Genomic DNA, 12,587 nt, shown 5'->3' with positions numbered 1-12,587 from the left:
CAGTCTTTTGAAATCTGTCTATTGACGGTGAATACCCAGACTATAAACATACCATTTGCTTTTATTATACCGTAACTGTTTTTCTCTGATAAGCATACAGCTGTCTCTGTCACGATGTCAATAGCGTGTCTAATAATGTATACAATTACTGTAAATGAATTCAATAGACCAAATGAAATATAATTTCATTCTGAGCTGCTGGCAACACTTTCTCATCATCTTACTCGCACATAAACACTTACATGAGCTTTCGGTGTCCTGCAGTGAGAGGTTTGCCGGTCTGTTTAGCGGTAGTATAAAAACATGTAACATCTGTACAAACCACAGGCATCATAGACCATCTCAGCACAAAAAAAGGCTGATCTAACAACATTCACACAAACTTGTGAGTTTCTTTCATTGTTTGAATGGTCCATCAAACGTGGCTATAAGGCAGAAGTCTGTTTTGTCCCACTGAGAGAAGTAGAGCAGACAGACCATCTTCTCAGCTGGACTCATTTCAAAAGATGTCTGAAGTTCAGAGTTAAGTTAGATTCTAAAAGTTTCATAGTGAACAACAAAAAACGCTCATAAAAAGCAAAAATGACGTGCTATGACTGTTGGGTCACCTCTACATTTACCCACAAATAGGACAACAGTCACTATAACTATTCACTGTGTGGACAGACCAAGATCAATAGCTGTAAAAGCCCATTAACAGAAAAGACTCACCACCCGATCATTGAAAGAGTGCAAAAGGTTTGACAGCAGCTATTATGTTATGTATGTTGTGATACTGCCTGCATAGGCATTTGAGAACACATCATAGAGGCGTCATTTATAAAACATAAAGGATGGGACACTCACATCATCTGTTCTGAGCTTCTTAGCCGGGCACCCTCCATCCACTGGGTGTAACATGTAATACAAACGCACTTTGTTTGCATGTTTTCGACTCTGAAAGGGAAGAGCAGAGAAAAAATATTATTTAGCTTAAAGGGCTGCAATCCCAGAAAATGCACTCAAATGTTTATTTAACAGAAATTGAGTCGCCAGCGTGTGTGCAGAAACACCCTGTAATTATAAAATCCATCTATTCTTCTTTTTGTAATCTCCTTTAAACCACAACAATGGCACAAAACAGGCTGATGTCGATCCCCTATCAATGTGATGTCACATTGATTTATGCCCACCCATGACCGCTTAGAGATTCTGCCTAATTTCATGCAAGAGCAGATGTAGCCACTAGCCAGCGTCAAAAATGAGTAAGAAAAAACAAATCTGCGATGTTGTTTTCTGTAAAGCTTATTCATTACAACGAAAGAAAGTTATAGCAGTGACTTTCTCGTGAGTTCATGTTTTCTCCTATTTCCTGAGTACGACAATACTTAGAGTGGATAGAAACAGAGTGTGCATTTGTAAGACAATGAGGTTACATACCTGTCTGTCATTTAAAAGTACTCTGAATGCATGTTTATACCTATATGTCTGTTAGTAATATGCTTGCAGATGCACATAATCATCAATGGCCAACATTTAATTCAGCAAATGGTCAGCATATGTTGTTCTATCTTTGTTTTTGTCTTTCCATTTAATTCGTATTTATGAACATGGCATTAAAGGCGGGGTGTACGATTTCCGAATTATGCTTGTTTAGACAAAGTCGGGCCGAGTACCAAAACATCCTTTAAGCCAATTAGCAGTAAGGTGCACAGTGCACAGGATGGATATTGGTCGATCCGAGCTCTGACGAAAGCTAAAAATCTTGGCTAGAGGTGTGTCTGTTTCGGTGATTTGAACATCAGCAACAACTATGAGAAATCGGACATCCCGCCTTTAAGGTGATTTTTATGTAAGTTAGTGTATGGTTTTGGTTGGGCAAGGTTTGACAGATGTAATTGCGCTTTCTGCCATATTGCTTGTCTTGATGTCAACCAACGCACATGTGTAAGCACGCTACCTCATATTTTGCATACGGGGAGGGGAGCAGAAGCGTATTTGCATTTAAAGAGACACACACAAAAATGGCGAGTTTTACATTCCAGCAACAAATGGCCATGTTCAACATATTGTAATGAAATATATGTGGTGTATTTTGAGCTGGAACTTTACAGAGACATTCTAGGGATACAACTGACTATTTTTACATTGCAGAAAATCCCTGGATTAGTGACCCTGTAAATATAAGGAATTCATTACACTATTAAACAAGCATTGTACTGAAAACTGCTAGCAGGATTCTGTGCAGAACCAAAATAAACATCACACCAGTCCTCAGGTCTTTAATTTACCAAATTTATAGTGACCTGCTCAGAAACCTACAGGGCTGAAGTTTCCTAAAACTATTAAAACATTTCTGTTAATTTAAATCATATAAAATATCTGCCTAAAAGTTGTTTGGAAAACTTAATAAACTAAACAAAAGTAGAAGCAATATTTAAATGAATTAATGTATTTAATTAAAATGAAATAAAATTAAAATAAATATTAAATAAAAATAAATTCAGCTTATAAAGTATAGCAACATAAAAAAGCACATAACAAAACTGCTATAAATGTAACTAAAACATTTAAAAAAAAAAATACAAAAGTAATAGCCAATTCAAAGTCTTTGCAAAACTACAGATGACATTAAGTGAGTGCGAATCCACCAAGCCATCAATTTCTTGGCTTTGACGCCGTGGCTTTCATAGAGGAGGCTAAATCAATTGACCCCTCAGTTTACCTAAAAATTATGTTGTTTGACAAGAAAGTAATTGAACTTCATCCTCAACACAAAAGGCAATAATCAAAGAGCAGATATGTGGGCCAGTGAGTGACACTGGGAAAACGTTCAATATAACACACTCATTTCCTTTAAAAGTACTGAAAGATTTTCAGAACACATGGACCTGGATGAACTTTATACCTTGTAGACTACAGATGAATGTGGCTGTAAAATGTGATCTGTCACCTTGAGTTTGAGTACTATGGTCCTCATATGTTTTCCTTCAACAGAGGTAATATGGAAGATGACAGAAAGAGAGAGATCACCAGAGACAGGCGGAGAGTAGAACTCAGAGATATTGAGAATGACAGACACTAGGAAGATATGAAATAATCACTTGTTGCCTCTTGAGCACCTTGGGAGCTCGGATATACATAAATCTCGATTTTCCTTTGAAACTGCGTTGAAACGTAAATCTTTGTTTTCATAATTCTATAATAAACTCAATTATTTGTTTATTTCAAGCTCAAAATACATGAAAAGGAAGTTCATTTTGGGAAAGGAATATTATATATCTGACACAACACTCTTAAAAAATGTGCTTCAAAAGGTTCTTCTATGCCATAGAATATCCTTTTGGTTCCATAAAGAACCTTTAAAGGGGTCATATGGTGCGAATATGTGTTTTTCTGTGTCTTTGGTATGTTATAAGTTGCTCATGCATGTATTAGACACGTATAATTACAAAAATGTAAGTGTTGGAAGAAAAGGCTGAGCCCGGCCGGACCCCATGGGGGAAGGCCCGACCACCAGGCGCTCGCATACGAGCCCCAACCCCGGGCCTGGCTCCAGGGTGGGGCCCCGGCTGCGCCATACCGGGCGACGTCACGGTCCTCCAATTCCTTGTCATCATACTTTTTTTTTTTTTTAAAGCGTCTGCCAAAAGCATAAATGTAATGTAAATGTCATAGCACACCTCGCTTTTCAGAGCCCTGAGCTTTGTGAAAAAACTGAGCGTTTCAGAGAGGCGGGGCAAAGAGGAGATACAAACATGCATGGTATGTGGAAAATACTGCGTCTTTTAACCTTAAATGCTGTTTACACCTGCATTACATCTAAAACAAACGATAATATTCGTGTTAGCCGCGTCATATGACCTCTTTTACATCTGAAGAACCTTTCTATTTCCCAAAAGGTTCTTTGTGGTGTAAAAAGGTTCTTCAGATTATAAAAAAGTAAGAAAGAGGTGGTTATTTACAGAACCTTAGACTGATGAAACCAAAAAATTTGCATAACTTTAGTAAAATCTCAAAATTTCATCAATTCTGAAATAACTGCAAATATCAATAACAAAAAATATGTATAACAAAGGTCAAGTAAAGCATATCTTACTAGCAGAAACATTTAATTTCACAATCTCATTTTATAGGGCCTTCTCTACTGTCTTTCATATCCCTCCTCAGCAACAGAAGACTGTTTATGATGGAATGGCACTTACAGGCGAATTTGACCCGTAGTGTACTATTAAGTACTCAAGATTCTGGTCCTTGTGGGAGTCTTGGGGATGGCAATTTCATAGAGATAGACAAAACCAGTCTCAAAAGTATAAGGTACATTTAGAATAGATTGGAGTTGTTGAACTGCCAAAGCAATAGATTTTGTAGTCCACAATGTAGCTCTGAGTCAAAAGCACATGATGTTCCAAACCTTACCGTCATTTAGCCCGAGGAAAACATAAAGCTCTACTCATGGATACGCACGGGGGGAAAATAACTGCCACATACAGAAAGCTTTCAAGACTCATTACTGTAAAGGGACCCACACTCCACTAGTTAGGGACTGTTTGCTAAGATCTGCTTCCTTCAGGGTTTGTGTTTTTATATATAAAACAAGTTGATGAGCAGATGATCCTCTCAATATATTTTGAATCTGATTCAGTCTTACAAGCAAAATTGCCTTACCTTTCCTAACCAGGGTTGTTTACACTATGTAGTGATGATGCTGCACATTTTATAAGGCTTTGATGCTTATTTACCTTCGGTATATGTTCACCTTCAGTGCAGCTTTCAATGGATTGATCAGGGACCAATCAGACCAGACAGCGGATGCCAAAAGCAAGCAGAAACTTAAACCAGTTGCAAACTGTTTGGCAAGCTGCAAACTTTTCACTTCCATGCCGAGAGGCATTTTTAGAAGCTCCAACAACAAGTGAACACTGATATGACTTTTTTTAACTGAAAACTTAATTAAGGCAAGACACCACTTTTTGAAAGGACATGAAATTCTGCTTTTTAAAACATTTGAGCTAAAACTTGGATTATTGCACACTTTACTTCAGTCGTGACTCCTAGAAGTTACCAACTGTGCTAATGACCATCAACATTTTTTATGAAATATAATTTAATCAAGTCAGGACATATCAAGAAAGAAAATATACCACAAAATCTACATAATCCCACACCGATACATGGGCTGACAAAGGCAAAACCCCGAAACTATCAATTACTGAAAAAATGACTTTTCTTTGCATTTAAGCCAAACTCTTCTATCAGGACAGATCATAATTATTACTCAATGTTGGCAAAATGGGTTTCCCTTTGCAAAGCAGTAGGCTTCTGATGATTATGCCAGACACAATAATGTATAAAGTAGTTAAAATTCTAATAATGGTGCTGAATTAAAAAAAAATTACTTGTTCTCATCAGATAGACTTGAATATTAACATGCTACAGATCCAATGTATATTTTATACCTAAACACCAGACTTTTCTATTTTCTGGCCTGATTCGGTAGTCAATAGATCATGTTGAGCCCCAGTTTTGGGAGCAGACACATTCTCATACAATGCCAGCAAACTGAGTGGGTTTTCTGATTTAGGCCAACAACTCGTGGATGAGCAACTGCACCATGCTGCCTGAAGGATGGTCGTCAACACTCAAAGCACTTCTGCTGATTCCATGCAGAACAAAAACTAGGCCAGACAAATATATTTGAAAACTTTGTTGGAAAAGTTTTGTCACAATCTCCACTAATTTCCTATTAGAAATTTATGAAGGCATCTCCAACAAGCTTACACAAACATCTAAAGTGAGCGTCTTTTAACAAAGCAATGGTCTAAAAATGGATGTTGTTAATTCAGATAGTGCATAATTCATTTGAAGGAAAAATATAACCTGGATGTGTTGCATAAAATAGTTTACGTACCATTGCAAAATGTAGAAAATTACACAGGAATATTTTAACAACAATATTAAAAGAAAATTATTGGCAGTTACATTCTTAATTATGGTTCATGGTGAACCTTGACAAAGATCAAAGTGAAGATGTGAATTCATGAGCAGAACAGTATTTCTAAGATATAAAGGGCTCTATTAAATCAAGCACTCTTCAAATACTGTAATGTTTGCATGCTTTTTTACTGAAAGGCACTAATCCTCATGCTCCACAAGCCTTTATTCAGTCCATTAACACTTTCTTCTTCCAATTAGTTTCATCTCCTCCCCCTTCAAGAGTGAGAAATAAATAAATAATTACACAGGTGAGCCTTAATAGCTGCTGTTGCGCCAGAGAATCTTTATGATTATCGAGACAAAAAAACAATTTTAAATTGTAATTAAAACATCTTATATGCTACCCTTAATTATTATTATTTACGTCATGATCCTGCCTAACCTTGTCACGCTTTTCTAGTCTTTAGGCTTCCCACATGTTATGTGTGGAAGCACATGGTCAGTGTTTGTTATGATGGCCATGTGCTCTCCTGTCTCCCTGCCCCCTCGTTTCCTCGTCAAGCTTCCCGCCAGTGTTTCATTCCCCAAACCTGCCTAATGTAATTATACCTTGTTAGTTCAGCTATTTAATGCCCCTATGTTTTTATTTCGTCCTTGTATGTATCCCGTGTCCTTGTTTCCTGATCCTTATTTCTGAAGTGATTTTCTAGTGTCTATGGCTTGCCTTGTTTTGCCCCCTCGTGGGAAGTTTTTTGATTTCAAGATCTTTCGTTGATCCGAGTAAAGTGAAATTGAAATATGTGTTCTGAGTTTGATAAACAACAGAAAAGTGTGTTATCAACCACCCAGTCAAATTTGAATGGAGAAAAAACATCCAAGTAAATAAAATAAGTTATCAAAATGTTGGAAAAATAAGCAGGACTCTCTGCTCTCATGCTGGGGGCGCTGAAGCCACGCCTACTCGAATCGCTCAACTTGAGTCCCCAGCCCAGTAGGCTATATGTGAATTATGTGAATACGTTTTATGGGAGGAATTCAATTCAAACACGCGCGAGGCAAAGCTCACAATATAGATAATTCAGGAGCAGGTTAAAAGGTATGCGTATTTGGCGTGCTGTCAAGAGAGAGGGCTCCGAGCCCGGTAGTTTCTTCCGAATACGGAGTACTCTCCCCGGACACGGTATTAGCCCGAACCCAGATCACTTTGTGGTTACAAATAGCACCCGGCAATCTTCAAAGATAGCATTTGTGCACGGAGGCAGCTTAGAGAGACAGGCTTCAAAGTGTAACGAGGAAGGCGGGACGGGAGCCGTGGAGCGTTGACGGTGGTGTGAGTGATACTGGGAATCAGCTGTGCGCACAGAATAGCAGGTATACATAAAACACCTGAACAAGGGCTAAATACAAAAAAAAATATTTATCATTTATTTTGAACTGCGAAGTCAATGTTTTATAATCAGCAGTACTTTTTTTTGTATATATTTTGTCTCCAGCATTACAATTACAACGCATTAAAAATAAAATCATCTGTACTACCTGTTCAGTATATGTGCTGGAAAGCAATTAGCCAGGTCGGCTGGATAAACATGTTTTGTATGACTGCCTTTGATCTGAGCTCACTATCAAAGAAAAACATTGGTTATATCTACTGACAATGAATTTATTAGACTGAATAACATCAGCTACTTCACCCATAAATGTCGTCTGGTTTAAAATAAATCCAATTACTATTGCTTTGTTTTGAAAAAAATATCCTGAAAGAGGTAATGGGGTGGAAAATCATGCCGATTAGTTATCCTTGTGCAATCGTTCATTTTTTATCCTTGTGCACAATTTGTTTAAAATAAAATGGTGGACACGTCCTGATTAACGCTATCCTTTATACAATTCTAATAGAATATTCTGTCATAGCCAACCACAGAGGAGCTAATTGTGGCAGCCAAATATATAGCAACAATTGAAAGGCATAACCGATCCTCACTTTGCTAGTAATAGAGAAGATGTGTTTAAGTAGGCTGCGCTGAATCAAAGTTAGACCTCTCGCAGCTCAGGGGGATTTCAGTGACTGCAGATGTGTGTGAGATATGGGGTCACCATTTTTGAGAAATTTCTATGCAGCTCTGCTCTCAACCAAATGTAATTAAATTCATCCCAATTGTTATTCAACTTGATTACAAGAGGAAGCAATAATGTTTAAAGAAACAAAGTTCTTTAGGGTCAAAGCATGCAAATATAGATACTAGACATAGAGTTTTGCTGGGATACGCCCCGGGACACACTCCCTTGATTGGTAAAATACTCAGCAAAATGGCTGCTTTGAATTGGAGGAACAAAGAAAGCTCTAGAGGTCGACTGATATTGGATTTCGGATATTGGATAACGATAATTGAGGTGGTCAGTACCTACTGATAATGATTAATTACCAATAGTTTTTTTAATGGTTTATTTCAAATAAAAATAACACACAAAGTAAGTTAGCAATGAAGTGTATTACCACAATAAACACGTTGCTTGAATCACTAAGTTGTATTGTAGTTTTAAATTAAACACAAATATGAACTACATTAATAAATATTAAACTCCAGTGTATGATTTAAACAAAATTATAAATAGGTAATTTCAAAAAATTTAATCATTTAAAACATTCTTGGCATCACACTAGCAAAATGACTGATTCATTGTAATATTTTACAATATATACTGTCGCGTTCACGTTCGTGTTGGTTTACATTAAAACGAATGTCATTAACATAAGCCGTTTGTGCTGTATCTGTTTTCTATTTCGGAGGCGGATCTTGCACGCGCGCATACAAGCACACATGTACAAACACACATACACACACACACGCACAAACACACACCTATACTATACACATTACTATAATAAAATGGTTACCTTTCTGCATGTATTTTTGTCACCATTTTATAACTTCTTAAAGAGTAAGTTGCATTAGATCATGAAAATTACATTTCAAGCAGTTTGTTATGTTGTAAGTCCAAAGGTGAATAAATAACAAAGTTAATGCCTTGTAAAAAAGGGAGTCAACTCCGAATCATGCAAACGAGACGTGTATCTAAGGAGTATAACCCAGGGTTTTACTGTGCACTCGTCATTTCACCGAAGATTGCTTCAATAATCTTGGCAAGTTCACTGCAGGATCTGTTAAAAGACTATCCTTAAAAGGGGGAAATACCAACCTTATTTGAACCCGTTAGCTCCACCGAATCACAACCTGTAAGTGTGACTATTTATTTTTGTCTGAACTTCAAGAAATATGTGTGTGTTTAGCTAATGCATATAACGCTAACGTTAACATCTCGGGTTTTACAGTTTGTTTATCTATATATGAACCCGGATCATTTAAGTGTTCAATCTATTATCGTCTCTCTATTATCTACTGTCGTCTTTAGATGTTTCTTCGTCAGACTCGGGCTCAAACTGGTAAGGTTAAATCCCTGCCATCTCTATCTATACACTGTATACAATATATAACCTGTAAACTGTAATCCAGCAATGATGGTAGGCGTTATATTTGTGACGCATGATGAACGCTGTAACAAATTCAAGGAAAGGGAAGAAGGAGGGGGGAACTGGCGAACGTTCAACAACTTTAAAAAAATAAATAAACAAACCACAAAACGTAAGTAAAATGGTGCCAGCTCCCGCACTATCAACTGCCGGCCACACAAACATAAAACATAAAATAAAATCAAGGCCTGGTCCTCTCTCCGGTCGCACGTCCTTTAAGCTTCCTATCTCCTCCAAAGAGAAGCTTTTATCCAAAGCGACTTAAAAAGAGTTAGGGAGCAACAAGCGATATGTCATACAGGAGCCATAATACATTAGGTGCCAATACAAAGTTACTGGTTATTATATATATATTTTTATGTGTCTGTCAGGTATTCACAGAAGTGTTGGGTTTAAAGTAGTTTTTTGAATGTTGTGAGAGATGTGGTTGACTGGACAGAGTTATGAAGAAGTTGTGAAGCAGAATGAACGGGAATTATGAGCAGGCAATACAAGACGCCGCTGGTTTTCTGAGCGCAGGGATCTTGAAGGGGTGTAGGAGTGCAGGAGGGTGTGAAAGTAAGCCGGTGCAGATCCAGTGAAAGTCCTGTAGGCAAGCGTTAGTGACTTGAATCTGATAAGGGCTTAGACTGGTAGCCAGTAGAGAGAGATGAAAAGGGGTGTCACATGAGCCCCTTCCGGCTGTTGGAAGACGAGGCATGCTGCTGCGTCGTTCTGAACCAGCTGGAGCGGTTTGATAGCCTTTGCAGGAAGACCAGCAAGGAGAGCATTGCAGTAGTCCAACCTTGAGATTACCAGGGCTTGGACAAGGAGTTGTCCCGCATGGTCAGTGAGATAGGGTCTCACCTTTCTAATGTTGAATAAGGCGTATCGGCATGACCGTGATGTCTTTGCAATTTGATCATTGAAAGACAGCTGTTCATCAAATATGACTCCGAGGTTCCTGGCTGTTTTGGAAGGAGGGATTGTGTATTGCCAAGATGGAAGTTGAGATCGTGTTGCACCGTAGGGTGTGCCGGAAACACAAGTAATTCTATCTTGGCAGGGTTCAGCTGGAGGTGATGCCCTTTCATCCAAGCTGAGATGTCCTCAAGGCAAGGTAATGCGAGCTGCTACAGTGGCATCTTCTGGGTGGAACGAGATGTAGATCTGGGTGTCGTCAGCATAACAGTGACACGAGAAGCCATGTGCCTGTATGATGGGTCCCAAGGATGTCGTGTAGATGGAAAAAAGCAGTGGCCCAAGTACTGATCCCTGAGGGACCCCAGTGATCAAGTGGTGCGCATTGGACAGCGAGCCCCTCCATGACACCCTGAAGGATCTGCCAGAGAGGTAGGATTTGAACCAGCGGAAAGGGGAGCCTGAGATTCCTAGTGATGACAAGATGTACAATGAATGGGAGGAGAGAGACAGGTCTGTAACTGTCTGGAGTAGAGGGGTCGTATGAGGGTTTCTTCAGTAGGGGCGTGACCTGGGCCTGTTTGAATGTGGATGGAAAAGTGCCGGTGAGCAGGGAGGTGTTGATGATGTGTCTGAGTGCAGGTTTGAGTGTGCTGGTTATGGCCTGAAGGAGATCGGAGGGGATTGGGTCAAGGGGACAGGTGGTGGGGTGGCTGGAGAGCAGTCTGATTATTTTAGCTTTGGTAACACTAGCAGAGAAAGAGGAGAGTAGTGACTGGTAGTCCCCTAGGTCAGCAGGATTCTTGGTCTTGCGCCATCTCCTTTCAGCAGCCCTAAGTGTACTCTGATGTTCACGGATGATGTCAGACAGCCAGGGGCAAGAGGGGGTGGCATGAGCTGGTCTGGAGCAGCGGTTCTCAATCCTGGTCCTCGCGACCCACCGCTCTGCATATTTTGTGTATCTCTCTTGTTTAACACACCTGATTTATATCTCTAGCTCATTAGAAGAGAGCTTAATGAATGAACCGCGTTCCGATTGACGTGTTCCCTGAACTGTGTTCATTGCTCTCTACTCCCTGCACACATGAAATCGGCTGACGTTAATTTAAGAACACGAAGAACAAAACTTACTACGGAAGATTGAAGGCTAATTTAACCGTAATTTTGAGATTTGCGCAACATTATCCACATTTCGAACGGGATTTATGGCAGAATATCTAGTGATGTTTACTTCGCAGGGCTCTTATGGGCGTATTAAACAAACCTCCGAAGCGTTTGTTACAAAATATGCAGAACAGGGGGTCGCGAGGACCAGGATTGAGAACCGCTGGTCTGGAGGACAGAGGACAATGGTTATCGTGACAGGATGAAAGTGTTTAGCATAAGCTGTCAGTGGCAGTGTCAGCATCTAGAGATGCAAAGTTGGAGGGAAGAGAAGATGTCACTTTAGCAGAGAGTGTGCTCGGGTAGAGAGCACACTAGCGAAGGTTCCGTCTAAAGTAAACGGGTGGTGGTGTTAGTGTAGTGCATGTAGGAAGGAGCATGTTGAAAGTGATGAAGAAGTGGTCCGAGATGTGAAGAGGTGTGACTTGAATGTTATCTGTGGTGCAGTTATGGATGTAGATGAGATCCAGCTGGTTTCCTGATCTGTGAGTACAGGCTGTGTCAAGGCGCGTGAGGTCGAACGAGGCGGTGAGGGTGTGGAAGTCAGAAGCATAGGGTTTCTCCAGGTGGATGTTGAAGTCCCCAAAGACTACAAGAGGGCCGCCATCCTCTGAGAATGATGAGAGCAGCACATCTAACTCTTCAATGAAGTTGTGAAGAGGACCTGGGGGCGGTAAACTACAAAAACGCTGAGCTGAGTGGGAAAAGTGATATTAACAGCATGGTATTCAAATGAATAGTTATTGCATAGGGAAGATAGTGTGGAATATTTCCAGTCATTGTTGATAAGCAAACCTGTGCTTCCTCCTCTTCCGGTTTGGCGGGGAGAGTGAGAGAAGGAGTAGTTTGTGGAGAGAGCAGTGGGTATTACCACTCAAGCGGCTGCGTTTTAGTGTGTTCACATGGATAAGTGATATTCAGTTATATTGTTATAACACATGATCTGCCGTGCATAGCAAGATTCATTCTCTACAGAATCCAATGGTACTTGATTTATTTATTTTTGCATACTAAAACATTTCAGAATGTGTGAAATTGGTGTGCTGTGTAACTAGAAATGTCTGTGCGGCACCATAAC

General features: G+C 39.5%; 1 protein-coding gene across 2 annotated transcripts in view; it reads right to left on the bottom strand.

Moving 5' to 3' along the window:
* The window catches only part of zmat4a (zinc finger, matrin-type 4a), an 82,408-nt gene that overhangs the window by 48,613 nt on the left and 21,208 nt on the right, over positions 1 to 12,587 (bottom strand). For both annotated transcript variants that reach the window (XM_056746117.1, XM_056746116.1), the window contains exon 4: positions 847 to 936. In XM_056746117.1, the coding sequence (XP_056602095.1) occupies positions 847 to 936 (90 nt within the window). The remainder of the gene's footprint in view (positions 1 to 846; positions 937 to 12,587) is intronic.

This window comes from Triplophysa dalaica, chromosome 4 (genome assembly GCF_015846415.1).
Source record: "Triplophysa dalaica isolate WHDGS20190420 chromosome 4, ASM1584641v1, whole genome shotgun sequence".
NCBI classification, from domain to species: domain Eukaryota; kingdom Metazoa; phylum Chordata; class Actinopteri; order Cypriniformes; family Nemacheilidae; genus Triplophysa; species Triplophysa dalaica.
Note: the sequence above shows the minus strand (reverse complement) of the source record. Positions and strands in the feature narration are given on the sequence as shown.